Source organism: Bos grunniens, chromosome 17 (assembly GCF_055505025.1).
Source record: "Bos grunniens cultivar Pamir isolate PY7600 chromosome 17, Bosgru_T2T1.0, whole genome shotgun sequence".
Lineage (NCBI taxonomy): Eukaryota > Metazoa > Chordata > Mammalia > Artiodactyla > Bovidae > Bos > Bos grunniens.
In genome coordinates this window covers 54,742,025-54,763,335 of record NC_141181.1, presented here as the reverse complement: position 1 = coordinate 54,763,335, position 21,311 = coordinate 54,742,025, and the positions used below count along the sequence as shown (strand labels likewise).

The 21,311-nt window shown below is 37.8% G+C and overlaps 1 protein-coding gene across 5 annotated transcripts in view; it reads right to left on the bottom strand.

The window, feature by feature from the left end:
• RAD9B (RAD9 checkpoint clamp component B) overlaps positions 1–21,311 on the bottom strand; it is a 28,774-nt gene that overhangs the window by 5,462 nt on the left and 2,001 nt on the right. Inside the window, exons 2-10 of one of the 5 annotated variants that reach the window (XM_086347691.1) lie at positions 21,091–21,161; positions 19,089–19,238; positions 18,144–18,258; positions 11,469–11,568; positions 8,715–8,821; positions 4,856–4,962; positions 4,705–4,769; positions 4,055–4,177; positions 2,584–2,854 (exon numbers count right to left, since the gene is read on the bottom strand). In XM_086347691.1, the coding sequence (XP_086203817.1) occupies positions 2,584–2,854; positions 4,055–4,177; positions 4,705–4,769; positions 4,856–4,962; positions 8,715–8,821; positions 11,469–11,568; positions 18,144–18,258; positions 19,089–19,238; positions 21,091–21,161 (1,109 nt within the window). Of the gene's footprint in view, positions 1–2,583; positions 2,855–4,054; positions 4,178–4,704; positions 4,770–4,855; positions 4,963–8,714; positions 8,822–11,468; positions 11,569–15,730; positions 15,790–18,143; positions 18,259–19,088; positions 19,239–21,090; positions 21,164–21,311 lie in introns of those variants that run through there. The other 4 variants (XM_086347694.1, XM_086347692.1, XR_015144481.1 and 1 more) reach the window with 4 other exon arrangements.

The following is a 21,311-nucleotide window of genomic DNA, read 5'->3' as shown; positions in this document are numbered from 1 at the left end:
GTAAGTATGTCTAAAAACCCTGAGAGAATCAGTGATAAAAGGAATGGAAATAACATAAGTCAGCAGGGTAGTATGATATAAAAGTAACACAAAAAACAATAGCCTTCATATACATAAAAGGCAGTGAGAAAACAGAAAACATAACATCCATCCACAATAGCAATATAACAGGTTAATTATTTAGGAATAAGCTTAATAATAAATGTGTAAATGTATGAGAAACATTTTAAAACACTGCCGAAAGACACAAAAGTGGACCAGAATAAAGGGAAATACATTGCCTGTGTTCACAGACAGATTGACTCAACATCATAAAGATGTCACTTAACAGCCTCAAGTTAACAGAAATTTAAGGAAATCCTAATTAAAAAAAAACACCAATAGATTTTTTTATGGAGTTGGATACATTGATATTAAAGTTCAAATAAAAAATACATACTCAGGAATAACCAGGAAAAAAACTGACAGAATCTACAAAGGGATACTAAATCTACCAGACATTAAAACCTAATCTGAAGGACTAGAACTGGACCTCAGAGGAGGAAATGAGATTATATTAAATACTCTAGGCAAAGTCCCCTAATGCCACTTCAAGGAGTTTAAGTGAAATTTCATGGGAAAAGTGGACAATCCAAGAGATTTAAAAGCAGGAGAGTGATGCTGAGCACTGACCATCTGCCAGCTCCAGCTATTAGCTCAATTAATTCACAACAATTCAATTTCACAACAATTCATCATTATTATCCTAATTTTACCAACAGAAAGAAAACTGAAGCAAAGATACGTAACTTGCCCAAGTCACACAAGTGGCAAGGCAGAGGCTCCAACCCAGGAGCCCTATACCTCATTGTAAGGTCCAAACAGAATCTTTTAGTACAGTGTGGAGGAAAACAAGAATGGAGAAGAATGGAGGTATGGAGGCCAATCAGAAGGCTCCCCATAGTTCAGATAGATGATAAGGGTCTAAATCATTTACCCATAATGTAATCTCATTTCTGCAGGAGTTAAGGCAAAACTTCCCTTCCAAAGTAGAGTTTTCTTTTTAGAATTTAGGATGTAAGTGACATGACAGAAAAGAAAAGAGTGCTGTAATGAAACTCGTGGAGCTTACAGCTCTAAATGTCACTTTCCCTAGTGAGGAAATTGGCAATCTTAGTGAATTTCAGGGAGATGAAGCAGCAGGGAAATGTGTTCCTGTTGTTGTCTGTAAAAAAAATAAAAGTAAGCACAATATGTGTGACCAAAAAACAGGACGGGGAAAATGTTTTTGCATAATGAAAAGACACATTTTAGTTTTCTTTTATGGCCAAGTTAGTAATTAACAAGAAGAGAAAATTGCCATAAGTACTGGGCATATAACAGGTATTCAATAAACACTTATGGGATCAAACTGAATAATAAGTGGAGTTTACTGTCCAATTTTACGACCCTAGAAGTCTTTATTACAGCATTGTCATTGTTTAGTTGCTCAGTCGTATTTGACTCTTTGCAACCCCGTGGATTGTAGCTGGCCAGGTTCCTCTGTCCATGGGATTTCTGAGGCAAGAATATTGGAGTAGGTTGCCATTTCCTTTTCCAGGGGATCTTCCTGACCCAAGAATCAAACCTGCATCTCCTACACTGGCAGGCAGATTCTTTACCACTGAGCCACCAGGAAAGCCCAGTAGCAGTGGATATTGTGACTTAAAAATGAAATAAAGTCAAAATGTAAAATTCACAGGGGTATGTAACATGGCAAGTGTCAGCTCCCTGTTCTTTCTCTTAGTAAAAAACTGACTGCCATCCTAATGACACTTTGGAAATGCAACTTAAATTGGTCCATTTTGCTAATTACTATCAATTCTGAAAAGGACTAGTGAGAAGTAAGTAGTAACTTCTAGCAATATTATTTCTCCTTTCAAATTTCTAAGAAACTCATATTTCCAAACCAATAATAACAACAGCAAAACAAGCTTGAATAAAACATTAATGTAAACATGTAAAATGTGTACTATCATTATTTAAGATACTTCTAATAAATTATGTTTATCTTCAGTTCAATAGATGACATAAGGTTTAACATTATAGCATTTTGTAGAATTTATCATCCATCTATAATAGCAAAATATTGGTATTACAATAATGTTATTAACTGGGACTCTACTACGAAGAAATTTGTGATGTTTCTTGTGATGAAATTTATATCTGTGCTACCATGAATAAGAGGTTTCTTGACCAAACTTGAAAAAGAAAATTAGGACACTTATTTTAGAAAACAAAGTATATGACTTTAGCATATTATCAATATTTGTATGCAAAGATAATATGCTATAAACAATCATAATTTGTTCTTTAAAACAAGTGACTCAAATCTCTAAACATACTTTGTTAGAATTACTCAATGAACAATTTGTTTTGTATTGACATTGTATAAATCAGCCTTTTCTCCATCTCAGACTGGCTTCAGCTCTCCCCATCAAAAACTAATGAAATTAATTTGCAGGATATTGGGGGTGGGCTGAGGCAGGGAGATTGACAAGGGAGATGGACAGCAAGGATGCTTGACCTCGGCTTACTTATGTCTCAGTGTTGTTGTTCCTTTACCTTCCTGAGACATGGAGACCCTGGCACGTCTTCCGTGTCGCTGACACTGCTTTCTGGTACTTCACTCATGTTTCCATCGCTTTCGGGTACTTCAGTAATGTCTTTGTTCGCTCTTTTCATTAAAGGGCTGCCACAATTTTCCAATGTAGAAATGTTCGTGGGAGTCTCATTAGAATATAGCCTTTTGGGTTCTACTTTTCTTGAGATATACTCTGGGACCTTGCTGGTTACATTTTTACCAGCCTTTGAATTTGAATGTATCGGCTCTGACCTGAGGTATTAATAATAGAGATTAAATGAATGAACTGTTTACTTTGAAATATATATTTGTATATAACTAAAGGAGCAACATGAAATGACAATGATAACACCAGTTTAGGGAATATATTGAAAAAACATCAAACTAATTGTTTGAAAGTTAAGATTCACATATACGATTATTTAGAAATTCTCTTGCAGATTCAAATTTTTCAGTAAAGCAACCCAAGTGTGTAGGAGACAATCTTATGACACAGTAGAAGGGCATAGGTAGGAAAAAAAAAAGTCAAATTACAATACATCTGTATGATAAAATTGTATAGAATCATTAAAAAGCATGTTTCTAAGTCATTATCAGCAATATTAGAAAATGTTCACAATATAATATTTTGTGGGGAAAAAACAGGATACAAAACTACCTATGCTATATGAGCCAATCTTGTTTTAAAATGCAAATATATGCAAAATTAAAAGTCTGAAAGAAAACACAGTGTGTCAAATATTAACAGTGGCTACCATTAGGTGGTAAAATTGTGAGTGTTTTTCATTTTATTCTTTGTACTTTACTGCATTTTCCTAATTTCCCATAGAAATTTGTTATTTTTTACTATGAAGTAGCCTCCACCAAAAAAAAAAAAAGTTAAGAGGCAAAAGGGGGAGTTCCCTGGCAGTCCAGTGGTGAGGACATTACACTTTCACTGCTGTGGCCTAGGTTCAATCCCTGGACAGGGAACTGAGATCCTGCAAGCCATGCAATGCAGCCAAAATTTAAAAAAAAAAAAAAAAAAAACGAGAGAGAGACAAAAGGGAAAAAAAGAAAGAAAGAAAGAAAAACAATGGCTGCCTGTCCATATGTCTAAGAAAGAGAGCTCTGGGTAATGAATACAAACCTTCCTGTGAAACTTAACACTATATCACTCCTAAAAAACAGCCACTGAAATCACAAATGAGTTTTAGGTAATGACAAAGATAAACCAGACAGTTCTGTTAAACTGTGATCATAAGAGAAAAAAGCAAGTATCTGTGAAAGATGGGTGATATTTCTATGTTACAGTTAGGTCTTCCTGGAGCTCTTCCTGATTCAGTTAAAATTTCAGATCTTTTAATGTTTTCCTTCTCAGTTGTTTCCTAAATGAATGCCATTGAATTATTGCAGAATAAGATTGCAGTAGCTTTATCCAAACCAATAAAGACATTAAAAACACAGGCTTACCTTCTTTGTTTTTGTGAAAGATACAGTGTTTGTAGAGAAGACGCTCTACTTGGCTCATCAGCTAATGTAGCCAAAATAAAGTTGGCTTCCAATAACATATCGTCAATACTTAAAGCCATGGGTCTAAAAAAGGCAAAACCAGAGCAAAAACCACACTCATTTTCTGATGGACACTGGGAAAACATTAGAAAATGATAGCTGATTTTGGAGTAAAAAGAAACAGTAAAAGTAGAAGTCTTAATCGTTTTTTCACAAATTGAGATAGTCCTTAGACTTAAAAGAGCCCTTAAAAATTACCACATCCTAACCCAATCTCTTTGAAATTTTAGTTCTGAAATATAACATACCATAGTTTCATAGAGATTTAACTTGTTTAAGGCATATATAATTTTCTAATTAGGCAATTTATTCAGTATATCAAGTTTATAAATGTTTTTGCTCTGCAAAATAATGTATTTTTCTAAATCAAGTCACCAATCAAAAGAACACTAGGTTACAACACCTTTCAAAATTTTAGTTTGATAAGTGTTGCTAGTAAAGTTAAGGAATTCCTGAGGTGTGAATTAATTTCAACGTGACCCAAAGGGTTTTATTTATTAGTATACGACAAAAGAAAAAGAAATAAACTCAGAAATGTCCCAAAGACCTACTTCCCAGGAAAGTCAAAATGAATGGCTATAGGAGCATGTATAGCTTCTGAAAATGTCAGCACTCCCTGAAAAGAAAAGAAGGGGGAAAATGTGAAATCTTTATTAAAAACTGCCACCGATAATTCTAACTGGACACTACTTTTGGTTTTACCTTCAGTTCTTTGAAGCAAAATGTTATTTCAGTGTCAATTCCAACTTGAAAGAAGTCAAACTCATCTGGACCAACACACATCTCACTGTATACAGAATCGGTCAGGTCTGTTCAATATTATAGGAAAATAAAGAATAAACATCAATTCTGTAGGTATTTGTGAAATTTTAATAAGAAAATATAGTCAGGGACTTCCCTGGTGGTCCAGTGGCTAAGACTCCTTACTCCTAATGCAGGGGGCTGGGGTTCAATACCTGGTCAGGGAACTAGATCCCACATTTCGTAACTGAGAGTTTCCCTGCTGCAACTAAAGATCCCACACAGCTCAACAAAAACGGAAGATCCTGCAATTAAGACTCAGTGCAGCCAAATAAATAAATATTTTTTTAAAAAGAAAAGTAAATATAACCATAAATTGTAGGTTAAAAACAGCCACAAGTTCTTTGACATTTCTTCATTGAGTGGTAGGGTCTATACCTGTGTCCCTTCCCCTTGGGGTGAGTGGGCTTTCTGTCTACTCTCACTAATAGTATATGATGGAGTCATCTAGTGCTAGTTTCTGGTCTGGGCCCAGGCATTAAGAGACTGCCACCTCCACTTTCTCTATCCCACAAGCTGGGAGGGGTGGCCAAAAAAGAAAAAAATGGAAAGTAAAAATCAACTTCACAGAATGGGAGAAAATATTTGAAATAATACATGTATGATAAGGGGGGCTTCCCAGGTGGTGCTAGTGGTAAAGAACCCGCCCACCAATGCAGGAGACGTAAGAGACACAGGTTCAATCCCTAGCTTGGGAAGATCCCCTGGAGGAGGGCATAGCAATCCACTCCAGTATTCTTGCTGGGAGAATCCCACGGACAGAGGAGCCTGGCAGGCTATGGTCCATTGGGTCGTACAGAGTTGACTGAAGTGACTTAGCACAGCACGGCACATATGATAAGGGGCTAGTATTCAGAACAATAAAGACAAATAACTCAAGTGAAAAATAAACAAGGGATATGAACAGACATTTCTCCAAGAAAACATACAAATAAACAATAAGTACACACAAAAAGATACTCAAATCATTAGTTACTAGACGAATGAAAATCAAAAGCACAATGAGACAACACTTTATACCCACTGCTGCTGCTGCTGCTAAGTCACTTCAGTCGTGTCCAACTCTGTGCGACCCCACAGAGGGCAGCCCACCAGGCTCCCCCATCCCTGGGATTCTCCAGGCAAGAACACTGGAGTGGGTTGCCATTTCCTTCTCCAATGCATGAAAGTGAAAAGTGAAAGTGAAGTCACTAGGATGGCTATAATCCAAAAGACAGACAATAACAGGTGAATTTTGTTCTCTTTTATTAAAATTTCATGTGCATTTTAAAAATGAAAATACAATCATACTATGCATACCATTTTATAATCTATTCAATAATATATCCTGGCTATATTTCCACGTCAATAACTGAAAGTTGCTCAGTTGTGTCCAACTCTTTTGAGACCCCATAGACTGTACAGTCCATGGAATTCTCCAGGCCAGAATACTGGAGTGGGTAGCCTTTCCCTTCTTCAGGGGATCTTCCCAACTCAGGAATCAAACTGGAGTCTCCTGCATTGCAGGCGGATTCTTTACCAACTGAGCTATGAGGGAAGCTCAGTCCCTTATGTCAATAAGTACCTTTTCCAAATTATTTGTGTGTGTTGGTGTTTTGTGTTTTCCACTACAATATTAACTTCAATAACATCTTTGATATACATACCCAGAGAGAAAGAAATGTATACATACACACAAACAAGACTACTATTTTTTGGGAGGGGCTGTGCAGCATGGCTTGCAGGATCTTAGTTCTCCAACCAGGGACTAAACCCAGGCCCATGGCAGTAAAGGCCTAGAATCCTGCTAGGCCACCAGGGAACTCCCAAGACTACTTTTAATAATAGCTTCATTGTATTTCACCAATTAAACCAATCTCCTGTTCTCAGATATAAGATATAGAAAAGTGCTTTTCTATATTAAGTGCTTTTCTCCAGGTAGGAGGATTCCAGGTAACTTTATGTGCTGTTTGTGTGTTCTTAATTTTCTTCAATGAACATGAATTATTTAAGCATAAGAACAAAGGAGAAATAGTATTTATATTTTTAAAGGACCAAACAATACCTTACAAATACCTTCATCTCAATCAAGAAGGCTCACATCACGACTTGTGGTTGCCATGGGGGAGGGGGAGGGCAAGGGAGGGTTGGATTGGGAGTTTGGGATTAGCCAATCAAACTATTAGATGTAAAGTGGATAAGCATGTTTTACTGTATAGCACAGGTAACTGTATTCAATATCCTATAATAAACCATGATGGAAAAGAATACAAAAAAAGAATATTTTAAAAAATAAATTGAGAAAAGAAAGCTCATGTCACTCCCAGAGGGCTGACAATAGAGTAGGTGCAATAATAAAATTAAACAACTGGGTCCCCAGTCAAGCATAACTATAACTACTCATTAGAAAGCTGCTCACAAGGGATAGCATCTCCTGGTTACTAAATGGCCATCTTTATTCAGAGATGACATTATGAATATAAAACAGACCCTCTCACTAGCCACGCATATACTTTCCAGATCATGCACTTCTAAGTGCCAAAAAAGAATACTAGATGAGACTTGAGAGAAGCAACAAGAGCACGGTGGTAATGAGCCTAAGCCCTGGAACCTGACAGCCTCTATTCAGATCATAATCCACCACTTATTAACTGTGAGACAGCAGCAAGTCACTTAGTTTCTCTGTGCTTCATATTGTTCATATGGAAAATGAGGATACTAATAGTAGCTACATCACAGAGTTGTTACAAAGATCAAATGGCTTCACAAATGTAAACCATTTAGAACAGCATCTGGCAAAAACTAAACACTACAAAGTTACCTGACCCACCTTAAGCACTAGTTATACTGGTTTTTCACTTTCTTTTTTTTTCAGTGTTTATTTTTTTTACTTTTTTTAATATAAATTTATTTATTTTAATTGGAGGTTAATTACTTTACAACATTGTATTGGTTTTGCCATACATCAACATGAATCCGCCACCTTTCAAATAATGTTTCTACCTTTATATTCTTTCTTTGCTGCTGCTGCTGCTGCTAAGTCGCTTCAGTCATGTCCCACTCTGTGCAACCCCATAGATGGGAGCCCACCAGGCCGTCCCTGGGACTCTCCAGGCAAGAACACTGGAGTGGGTTGCCATTTCCTTCTCCAATGCATGAAAGTGAAAAGTGAAAGTGAAGTCCTCCAGTCGTGTCAGACTCTTTACTGCTATCATCCCGCAAATATTATCCAAGGTCAAAGAATCTCAAACAGCTTATGCCAAAAATACCCTAGTAAATTTCCTTAACAGCAAAACTCCAGATTTAATCATGCCATAGTGTCTCCATTCCATCTGGATAACTCTTGGAAGAGTGAACTAAAGAAATATTCACATTTTCTGCCCTATATATTTGCCATCTGGAATATCTTACATTTCTAACTTAATTTTCCTTTTTATGTGGTCAAATATCATCTCAATTAGATGGCTGGCCTCTTCCCTTCCTTTATGCTAAATACAAAGGATAAGAAATAGACCTTAAAATTTTAACTGAAAAAATATTTTTCTCAGTAACCATTCTAATTTTAAAACAATTTGAATTTCACAGCCAAGTATTTTAATTACTGGTTGACAAAATTCTTTGGTCTCTTGAAAATTTTGATGATCTTTCTATGTTTTACTTTTACTGCCTTTTAGTAAAGAATAAATATTATGCCAGTAATATTTACTGTATAACCATAGAGTAATCAGGAAAGCCAGGAAGTAATATTCCATCAAAGCACAGTGACAGATATAATCCTTACCCATTGATTCCTCATTAGAACTCTTAATGCAAACCTTCAGTGGAGTAACAGCAAGAGTAACTTCCTCTTGACTCGATGTAAAAAGAACAACTGCCTCAGCAAGTACCCTATAAAATGCAATGAACAATATTACACTATTTGAAGAACAGAAATAAATTATCTTATGAAATGGAACTCAAATCTTTAATCTGGAAATAAATAGTTGAACTGTCCTGAATTTAGAAAAATCTACCCAAAAGACTTATCTCTATTCTTCCACGTGACGTGCTATATTTTTCGTATATCTTAAAACTACACCATTGGAAATTCCAGGGTGTTCCAGTGGTTAGGACTCATGCTTTCACTGCTGGGGCCTGGGTTCAATCCCTGGTCCAGGTTGTCCTGACATCCCAAATGCCCTTTCATCCTGGGTTCCCTTTTTAAAAACACCTTCAATGAGATACAATTCATATTCTACACAATTCACAGATTTAAAGCTGTATGGTTTGCATTTCCCTATGGTCTAATGATGTTGATCATATTTTCCTGTGCTTGTTGGCCATTTGCGTATATTCTTCGGAAAAATGTCCATTCAAATCCTTTGCCCATTTTTTTTAGTTAGGTTATTTATCTTTTTAAAGTTAAAAAGTTCTAAAAGTTTTTAAAATCTAAAATCTTTTTAAAGTTTTAAAGTTTTTAAAATCTAAAATCTTTTTAAAGTTTAAAGTTTTATTTATCTTTTTAAAGTTAAAAAGTTCTAAAAGTTTTTAAAATCTAAAATCTTTTTAAAGTTTTAAAGTTTTATTTATCTTTTTAAAGTTTTTAAAGTTAAAAAGTTCTAAAAGTTTTTAAAATCTAAAATCTTTTTAAAGTTAAAAAGTTTTAAAGTTAAAAGTTCTGGTTTATTTTTTAAATCGAAGTGAGGTTAGATAAAAATGAGATTCTTAGAATTTCTGTAATGTTGGTGTTAACCTGATGCTACACCTTAGATTAGTAGTGTTTCTCAATGCCAAAATGTCAGGAACACCTACCAAATTAATCTGGGAACTTTTCCAGTGTTAAGGGAGAGGTTTTGTACAAGATATCAAACAAGCTAATACAAAAAATGACAACATGAATGTGCAATTCAAAAAAGAAAAATACAAACTTCTAATAAATGTAAAAAGATGCTCAAGCTCCCTAGTAATAAAACAGACATAGTAAAGAACAACTAAAATGCCATTTTCTACCAAACAGGTTGGTAAAATTTTTGAAGATTAATCATAATCCTTTACTTGAAAGGATTCTCCTACACTTTTGGTAGGAATGTAAATTGGCACAAACTTTTCAGATAGCAATTTGCTAGTCCATATGTATGCAAATTTAAAATTTGTGTAAGCCTTTGACCCAGCAGTTTCATTTCCAGGACTCAATATGTGTTGTCGGCTTCCCAAGTGGCTCAGTGGTAAAGAATCTGCCTATTAGTGCAAGAGATGTGGGTTCAATCCCTGGGTCAGCAAGATCCACTGGAGAAGGAAATGGCACTCCATCGCAGTATTCTTGCCTGGAAAATCCCATGGACAGAGGAGCGTGGTGGGCTACAGTCTATGGGGTTGCAAAAGAACTGGACACAGCTTAGCAACTAAATGACAAAGTATGCGATACAATTTTGAAAGAGAGAAAGGTATCCATAGATACAGGGAGAGGGAAAGTTATAGACAAACTGACTATAAATAGAAGATGTAAAAAGATATACACCAAATTGTTAACAGATGTTACGCCTGCCAAGTGCAATAAATGGGGTAAGTAGAGGAGAAAGACTTTCATTTTACATCTTTGCACTTTTCTATAAATTTTAGATGCACTGCAAGGAGTATGTATTTCTTTTGTAATTTAAAAAACAGTAAGGGTGATGCTTTTGAACTGTGGTGTTGGAGAAGACTCTTGAGAGTCCCTTGGACTGCAAGGACACCCAACCAGTCCATTCTAAAGGAGATCAGCCCTGGGTGTTCTTTGGAAGGAATGATGCTAAAGCTGAAACTCCAGTACTTTGGCCACCTCATGCGAAGAGTTGACTCACTGGAAAAGACTCTGATGCTGGGAGGGATGGGGAGCAGGAGGAGAAGGGGACGACAGAAGATGAGATGGATGGATGGCATCACCGACTCGATGGATGTGAGTTTGAGTGAACTCCTGGAGTTGGTGATGGACAGGGAGGCCTGGCGTTCTGCGGTTCATGGGGTCACAAAGAGTCGGACACGACTGAGTGACTGAACTGAACTGAACTGAACTGAAGGGTAAAATATCTTTTGGCTTACAAAATAATTAATGTTTAATGCTACGGTTTAATTGAAAAATTGAATTCCCCCTCACTGACAAATATATCTCACTCATTTTCTAGGAAAAAAACAACAAACAGGGATAAAATCAATCACATAAAATCTGTTACAATTTCCTCATGCTGCCTGTTTTGAGACATACAGTGTCTTATAGAAAGCATCATATGAATGCAAAGTGTTATCAAATAATATATTTTTCTCTTAATACCACTTGATGTAGCAAGCCACTGATGGGATAGTTCTAGAACTTTCTTGGCCAATAAATGATTATTTCTACCATTAGGCAGTTATTATCTACTATTATCTTTCTTCAGGTTTCCTCTTGATCCTATAAGGTGATTTCTCCAAGTCTAATGTTAGCTTTAAAAAATGTACTTGATTTAAAAGTTCTAGGGCATTAATTCTTTACTCTGTGACCATACTATATTCAGGAAAAAAACAACAGAGAACTCATTACCTTGGCTGAATCACTAGTGTATTAGCACACATATTCTTTTGAAAAATAACTTGCAAAGGCCGACTTTCTTGAAAACACACATTATGAATCTTTTTAATACCTTAAAAATAATAAAGCAATCCATTAATAATTTTAAGTGCAAAATCAAAATTTTTAAAGACTTTTACACTTTTAAGTTCAGATTAAAATGATAAAATTAAAGTAATATTTACTATCTAGCAGGTGCACATAGGTTACAAGAAACACTAATCCTAAATGAATGTGTTTATCGCTCCCTAGTGGACACCATGTAACACGTCACACCCTCCAAACAGGCAGCAGAGTTCCCACATTCTTTTGAAATATGGGTAACTTCTTAAATTGTGTGTAAAATGGTAATGGCCCACTACCAATCATATATCTATGATTCTCTTTCAGAATTTTTCAACCAAGGCTGGTATTTCTGGATGGGACCTTTGAACATAAAACCTGAGCATTGAATCTGTATGTTCTTTCCCTGAGAGGATGAGAGGAGTGTGGAGCAGTGATAGCTATCATCCAGTGTACCCACAACTACAGTATTCATTGCACAGACATTATCTCTGATCCTCTCAATATCTCTATGGGGTAGGCACTTAATCTCAGAAGAGGAAGCTATAGCTTGAGCTTGGTTAAATGACTTCAAGGCTAAGCTGTTTTAACAAGTACAGTCAGACTTTATCTTTTTCTTTTTTTCTGAATCTAAGTTTGAACATAGAGCCCATATAATAAAATCCAGGTAGGCTACAACTTTCTACAGCATAATAATGTTACAATGAGAATCAAAATGATTCACTATAAATAGCATTTAACTTATTTTTTTAACTGAATTAATAACAGCAATATTTATTATTTTCATAAATATTTACTGAGCACTTACTGTCTGCCAGGCTGATCAATTAGTTTTTAATGATCATCAAAAATACAGTGACTCAAAATAACAAGTGTTTGTTATTTTTCACATTTCAGTTAAGTGGCTCCTCTGGTTTGGGCTGGCTTCACTGTGGCTGGATCGTTTTGAATGGCCTCACGTTCGTATCTGAGGCCTCACAGTTGGGACACTGGGACAGTTTGGATGGCTGGGGCCTCACACCACATGGTCTCCAATCTTCCAGGTGTCTACACAGGCTATGCTTATTCTCGTGTTGATGGAAATGTTCTTAGTTTAACAGTGGAAGCTGACAGGCCTCTTGAGGCCTAGGCTTGGAACTCACACATCAATTCTAGTGCATTCTACTGATATCAAAGCAAGTCCAAGGCCAGCTGAGATTTGAAGTGGGGAAACAGACTTCAGCTTTTGAAGGGAAGGCCTGCAGATAATTTATGAGGTTTTTTTTTTTTTTTGTAATCTACCACACAAGAAAGATTTGGGAGCTATGGACCAGTGAACAACTTGGACAAAAATCTTAGACCTCACAAACCTTAGATTCTAGTAAAGAGAGGTACACACTAAGAAAACAAGTATTAATGAAATAATTGGTGTATCACATAGTGGGCTTCCCAGGTGGTGCTGGCGGTAAAGAACCTGCCTGCCAATGCAGAAGAGAGACATGGGTTCAATCCCTGGGTCGGGAAGATCCCTTGGAGGAGGTCATGGCAACCCACTCCAATATTTTTCTCTGGAAAATTCCATGCACAGAGGAGCCTGGCGGGCTACAATCCATAGGGTCGCACAGAGTCAGATACGACTGAAGCAATTTAGCACTCATGCACACATGTCACAAAGTAGTAAGTACACAGGAATACAAAAAAAATGGCAGAAAGGGAGCTGGGGAGTGCCAGTGGTGAGGGTAGCAATTTTAAATAGGGAGTTCAAGAAAGACCTCATGGAAAAAATGCCATTTGAGCAAAGACTGAAGGAGGTCTTCAAAAGATCAAACCAAGCGCTGTCTGGAGAGGGAGCTTGCTAGGCAGAGGGGACAGCAGCCCAGCCCTTGAGGAAAAAGCATGCCTGGGACTCCTGGATCATGTGGGACCTCATAGGCTGTTGTAAAATCTTCAGCTTCTACCTTGGTACAATGGTGAGCTTTTTGAGAGTTTTGAGCTGGAGTGACATAATCTGACCTATTTTAAAGGTAGTATTGTGGCTGCTATTTTGGAAAGATATGAAGCTCACAAGTTGGCATATCTTATTTAAAAAAATATTTTCAAGTTACTTTTAGATGGATACATAATAGGATACAATAGATGCACCCTTTTCAGAGTAACTACTGTCACCGGTTTCTCAGGTATTCTCCAGGAACAGTCCATGCATATACAAGCACAATCATACCTCTGTAACAAATATCTGACTCAGGTGAATATTGTATTGGTATTACCAAGGATGTCCAAGTAATGCCTTATTTCTTTGTCATCCCTGAGGCTCTTTCTCTTGCTGCTTGCTTCCTTCCCCTTTTTCGTTAACACAAACAAGACACTTTCAGTTTAGGCCTTTGATCATACTGCTTCCTCATAGTAGAATGCCCTCCCATTTCTGACCATTGGAAATGTACCCAGATGTGGGGCCAGCACCTGCAAGACCTTCCTTTCCTCTTCACCTTTTCTCTCCCAAGTACATCCATTGTACCCTTTTAAAACCAACTTGGTTGGGGGCTTCCCCGGTGGTCCAGTGGCGAAGAACCTGCCTGCCAATGCAGGGGACACGGGTTCAATCCCTGGTCAGGAAGATCCCACATGCCGTGGGATAGCTAAGCCAGTGCTCCACAACTGCTGAGCCTGTGCTCTATCTAGAGCCCTTGAGCTGCAACTGAGCCCTCGTGCTGCGACTACTGAAGCCCACACACCTAGAGCCTATGCTCTGCAACAAAAGAAGCCATCACTATGAGAAGCACCACAACCAGAGAGTAGCCCCTGCTCACTGCAGTTAGAGAAAACCCATGCAGCGATGAAGACCCAGCGTGCCCAAAAACAAATAAATCAATCTTTAAAAAAATAAAGTAACTTGGCCTGATGTACTTCTTCATTGCATTTTTTTCTAGCCTTCTAGTTTAATAATTTTCCGTGACAGAATGCAAATGGGATAAAAATTTAAAGTCCTGTTTACTTTGTGTCCTTTACTGACTTTTTCTAGTGCTGCAAAAAGTACTGGACTATAATGAGACAAGGAATTTTCACCAGAATTTCTTCCTTCCTTAAGAAAGTCTTATTATTGAAACAACAATGAAAACAAAACAGCTGAACTAAATAGAAGGCTTAGCAGTGTTGACTTAAATTCTGGCATAAGTTCCTTATCTTCTCACAGACCAGCAACAAACAGTCTGAGGTCCAGCCACCAGTCCGTGGACCGCTTGAAGGCACTGGTCTGTACCATCTGCCCCCAGCAATGGAGTACCTGATGCTATGATAGAATCCTGCTTGCCATTTCATAACTCAATCTGCAGCTTCCTTCAGTGGCTCCAGAGAACTCTCTCAGACCTGAAGAGGCACAGCTAAGGAATAAGCATTATTTTGAGGCTCCACTTGTGGAGTTTGGAATTTCAGAGGTTAGTGGTAGCTCAAAAATCTTACAAGTCGGCCAGTGCTCCTAATTCCTTTATATTTACTGTTACCAAAGTTTAGTCATGAGTAGATCTGTAAATGCCCTGTCAAAAAATCTTAAAACCCTGAAGTGGGAATCCTGCCCTCTTGACACCACGTCATTAATATACATGTACAAATCAGGGTTTTATTTTCACTCAAATAGCCAGTGCCCCCCTCTTAGGGAATCCCCTCTCTGTTGGAGACCTGTTTTCTTGATCAGAACAGAACTTAGTAGCAGGCGCTTTAGATCAGCAGAGCATGTTCTTCAGGGACAACTCACTGACTCATTTTTAGCTACTCAGGGACTTGTACAAATGAAAATACAGAGAGTTGACAGAATTATTATTAGGCAGGTGGATATTTCATATGAATCTTGGTTCTTGATGATATAAATCAACTTTTTTCCATTAATAGATGCTAAATACTCTAAGAAATCACCATTCTGGGAACTACTTCTGGTTAGAGTCAGAGAAATTGGTCTTTTTTAGTGGCTCATATTTTCACAACTGTTTTCTATCAATGAAGAGAGCCAAATTCACTTCACTGTCCTTCACTTTTCCCAAATTCCAAATATGTATTTCTAGCAATTTATTGGATATCTCTGCCCAGGTGATTTTTCTCAACTAAATTTGAACACTGTTTTCCTGCCAGATTACATAAATAAAATTGCAAGCATAATTTCCTGAGTACATACAGTTTGGGAAAATATAAGTATTAATATTTACCCCAATTACTATACTAGCATCTATCGCCTCTGTTCCCCTTCCTTCCTGAGCCATCCGTCCCTGTTGTGTAGCCGCCATGAGGTTTGGGAGGCACCAACTTCACTTCAAGCATCTCTTGTAGGCCCTCACTGGTATAAATCAATTGATGTAATCTTATCTCCCTTGTGATTGAATTTGGTCCAGATATGGCAATAAGCCAAGGCAATTAGAGAATGGAATTCCTGTGGTCCCCCAGGATTAGTTTAGGTTGGTCCAACCAGAGCCAAGCCAAGTACTTTTGCTCAATGCGTGTATGAGGTATAACTCTCACTCCTCTTATATGAAAGAGCAAGCATGTGGCCCCAACAGCTGCTGCTAGAAGTCACCTTATTATTAAAAGTTTATAAGAGAAGCTGGACTTAGTATAAATCACATGGAGGAATGTAGAGCTGAGAGAATTTTAAAAGGAAGGAGAAGGAGAAGCAGCTGCTGCAGCCTGGACCAAACCACCCCTCTGATCTAATTTTGAACTTTTAGCTTATATGAGCCAAAATTCCTCTTTACCGTTTTAAATCAGTTTGAGTTGGATTTTCTGGGTGTTTTTCCTTTCTTTCTGTTACTTGTAACTTAGAGCATCCTAACTCATACAATTTCCCAACAAAAGCTATTAAAAATCTACCAATCACAAATATGTATTGGACATTAATCAAGTCACTTGAGACATACTTAAGAAACTGAAAACTTAGTACTGGTGATACCTATTTGAAACTATGCCAGGTATTTATTTAAACATTGCAGAGCTATAACTTCCTATAACTCACTGAATCTTCACAAAAACCCTAGGGGCTTGTATTACTATTGTCCCCATTTTACATAAGGGAAACTGAGGCACAAAGTAAAATAATTTGTCCAGTGTCTCAGCAAGGAAGCAGCAGTCCAGGTTTCCACCCCAGACCTTGGGGCCTCCAGAGTCCATGCTCTTTATTATCATGCTATATATGTTTAACCATGCAAAATCCTATATGCAGATTACACCACCCTTATGGCAGAAAGTGAAGAGGAACTAAAAACCCTCTTGATGAAAGTGAGAGAGGAAAGTGAAAAAGTTGGCTTAAAGCTTAAAGCCAACTTTTTTTCTCAACATTCAGAAAACTAAGATCATGGCATCTGGTCCCATCACTTCATGGCAAATAGATGGGGAAACAGTGTCAGACTTTATTTTGGGGGGCTCCAAAATCACTGTAGATGGTGATTGCAGCCATGAAATTAAAAGACGCTTACTCCTTAGAAGGAAAGTTATGACCAACCTAGATAGCATATTAAAAAGCAGAGATATTACTTTGCCAACAAAGGTCCGTCTAGTCAAGGCTATGGTTTTTCCAGTGGTCATGTATGGATGTGAGAGTTGGACTGTAAAGAAAGCTGAAGAATTGATGCTTTTGAACTGTGATGTTGGAGAAGACTCTTGAGAGTCTCTTGGACTGCAAGAAGATCCAACCAGTCCATCCTAAAGGAGATCAGTCCTGGGTGTTCACTGGAAGGACTGATGCTGAGGCTGAAACTCCAATACTTTGGACCTCATGTGAAGAGTTGACTCATTGGAAAAGACCCTGATGTTGGGAGGGATTGGGGGCAGGAGGAGAAGGGGATGACAGAGGATGAGACGGCTGGATGGCATCACCAACTCAGTGCACGCGAGTTTGGGTGAACTCTGGGAGTTGGTGATGGACAGGGAGGCCTGGAGTGCTGCGATTCATGGGGTCGCAAAGAGTTGGACACGACTGAGGGACTGAACTGAACTGAACTGAACTGAAAATCCTATATGACTACAACATTTGAGTATCTATCTTGCAAGGCTGGGAGGTAGGAAATCTCTTTTACAACTTGATGTATCAGAGAGAATGAATGAAGGTCTTGGCTCCTATAATTGAGGGACTGGACTCAGAGCACTTCTAATACAAGTAGGCATTATTCTTTTTCTGTTCTTGGCAAGGAACACTGTTACCAAGGCACACTTACAGAATATCATCCAGCAGTTAGTTAATTTCAGAATAATCAACTGTTAGAGTTCAGATGAACATTTAAAAAATTGGTCTGGGGACTTCACTGGTAATCCAGTGGTTAAGACTCCATGCTCCCAATGCAGGGGGCATGGGTTTGATCCTTGGTTGGGGAAATAAGATCCTATATGGCAAAAAAAAAAAGCCCAACTGGTCTGTACATAGGCATAGCCTGTGCCACTGATAAGCCAAAAAAAGAAAGAATTAATACCAGTCATCTCACAATACTTCTACAAAGAAAAGTACAAGAATATTTACAACCTCCCTACCATAGACTACACAAATTCTAAGCAATATTGCAGTCTGAATATTCTAAACGTGAACAATATTAACAAAAAATGCACATACTTTAAACTAGATTTAACTATACCTACCATGTCTGCAGAAGAATTGAATAACTACTTTGCACTTATCAGATCTGGTAAATATTTTGCACTTCTCCACATTTTTCTCTAGGGAATTCAGACATCTAAAGATGGGCAGAATTGACTGTAATGCAAACAAATTAGATAACAGCACATACTTAACATGGTTGCTTAATTACTTTTTAAAAATCTAACAAGAGTATTTGTATTTTTTTTTTTTAATTTTATTTTTAAACTTTACAATATTGTATTGGTTTTGCCAAATATCGAAATGAATCCGCCACATGTATACATGTGTTCCCCATCCTGAACCCTCCTCCCTCCCCATACTATCCCTCTGGGTCGTCCCAGTGCACCAGCCCCAAGCATCCAGTATCGTGCATCGAACCTGGACTGGCGACTCGTTTCATATATGATATTATACGTATTTCAATGCCATTCTCCCAAATCATCACACCCTCTCCCTCTCCCACAGAGTCCAAAAGACTGTTCTATACATCAGTGTCTCTTTTGCTGTCTCGTATACAGGGTTATTGTTACCGTCTTTCTAAATTCCATATATATGCGTTAGTATACTGTATTGGTGTTTTTCTTTCTGGCTTACTTCACTCTGTATAATAGGCTCCAGTTTCATCCACCTCATTAGAACTGATTCAAATGTATTCTTTTTAATGGCTGAGTAATACTCCATTGTGTATATGAACCATAGCTTTCTTATCCATTCATCTGCTGATGGACATGTAGGTTGCTTCCATGTCCTGGCTATTATAAACAGTGCTGCGATGAACATTGGGGTACACGTGTCTCTTTCAATTCTGGTTTCCTCATATTCTTAAATGAACAGACCTGTCTTGCACGTAATTTAAACCAAGTATTAAGAACAGGATAGGTGTTATACCCTATATATTGAGCATTTCTACAACACCAGAGGAAATCAGGCCCTCTTACACTTACCTTCATTCCCAATCTGCAATTTAAATTCAATATTATGTCAGTATCATTCATTTTCACTGAGGCTGACCATTGATAATGTTGAAAAAACACAGGAGAGAAGAGGACACATCCATATGCTGACCGACAAGAATTCACAGATCTTAAAGCAAGCTAGAAAAATAAAATAACAGCCATATAGGAAAAGAAATCAGCTTTAATGGTTAATTAAAAAAAAATTCTAATATGTTTAGCATATCATTGAAATGCATTCAAGTAAACTATGGGATGTTAACTGCAGTATATGGACCACATTATACGTATGAATGTGAGAGTTGGACTGTGAAGAAGGCTGAGCGCCGAAGAATTGATACTTTTGAACTGTGGTGTTGGAGAAGACTCTTGAGAGTCCCTTACACTGCAAGGAGATCCAACCAGTCCATTCTGAAGGAGATCAGCCCTGGGATTTCTTTGGAGGGAATGATGCTAAAGCTGAAACTCCAGTACTTTGGCCACCTCATGGGAAGAGCTGACTCATTGGAAAAGACCCTGATGTTGGGAGGGATTGGGGGCAGGAGGAGAAGGGGACGACAGAGGATGAGATGGCTGGATGGCATCACTGACTCGATGGACGTGAGTCTGAGTGAACTCCAGGAGTCGGTGGTGGACAGGGAGGCCTGGTGTGCTGCGATTCATGGGGTCGCAAAGAGCTGGACACGACTGAGCGACTGAACTGAACTGACTGATACATATGAATTATAATATTGATATAATATGAACTGCATTATACAGTGTTTTTTAAAAAATTATTTATTTTTTTGGCTGTGCTGGGTCTTCATTGCTGCATGGGCTTTTCTCTAGTTGCGGCAAGCGGGGGCTACTCTCTAGCTGGGTCAAGTGGGGGCTACTCTCTAGTTGCAGTGCGTGGACTTCTTAATGTGGTGGCTTCTCTTGTTGCGGAGCATGGGCTGTAGGGAACATGGGCTTCAGCAGTTGTAGCATGTGGACTCAGCAGTTGTGGCCTCCGGGCCTCAGTGCACAGGCTCAATAGTTACAGCACAGGGGCTTAGCTGCTCCACCGCATTTGGGATCTTCCTGGGTCAGGGATCAAACTGGTGTCTCCTGCATTGGCAGGTGGATTTGTTTACCACTGAGCCGCCAGAGAAGCCCCTTTAGAATGTGTTTGTAATTTGCATATGTATACGCATATGTGTCCATATCTATACTATACCTATAGGTTTTAGGTCTAAAATCCTGCATGTTGAATTTGTATTTTTTGTTTGTTTTGGTAACAAGAACATATTTTTAATTGCAAAAATGTAAATGCTCACAGGTACCTTAACTTCAAAGTACAAAGTGATCAAAGGCAATAATACGAAAGGTAGTAAAAAGACTGCAACAAAATGGCAGTCTTAACTTTGTCTAAGGTAAGAAATTGTTAGTCAGTCAACCATTAATACTTCCACTTGGGAATGCAGGCCCCAAACTAGCAGATCTTCTGAGTTTTCAAGAGAAGCAAGAAATTCAGATTTTTATGTGGATTCTCTCAACTACTGTTAGAAAATTATTTCAATTTTTTAAAATTGGAGGATAACTGCATTACAATATCGTATTAGTTTCTGCTGTATAACAATGTGAATCAGCTGTAAGTATACATATTCCCTTCCTTCTTGGCCTCCCTCCCACTCCCCCATCTCATTCCTCTAGGTCATCAGAGAGCACCAAATCGCACTCCCTATGTTATATTTCAATTTTTAAAAAAACAGTGCAGGCCCCACAAAACATTTCTGCAAATCATATCTAGCCTCTTGACCACCAGTTTGTGATTCTGGCTTAAATCAGTTTTGTATGATTTTTTTAAGTTTACCATGCTCTAAATGTATTTAGATATGTAAAATACAGATCAACAGTGAAAGGGATAATTACAATTTCTGGATTTCCTAGTTAACATTCAATCTGGACTGGGATCTTTAAACATCATCTTTTGTCCTTACTTGATGGTCTATGAACTAAATTTCTTACTTACACCTTTTTCAGAGGGGTCTAGCCACAGCTCATCACTAACTCTCGAGAGAGCTTGGATTGCTTTCCCAAATACTATGGAGAAAAAGAAAGATGCTGTTTACATTCTTTCAAGCAATAAAAATAAACCATAGAACTACTTCAGCATTCACAGGACTTGAGATAAATTCACAAAGAACAGTGTTTTATAGACTAATGCTACAAACTGCTTTAAGAAATACAGTA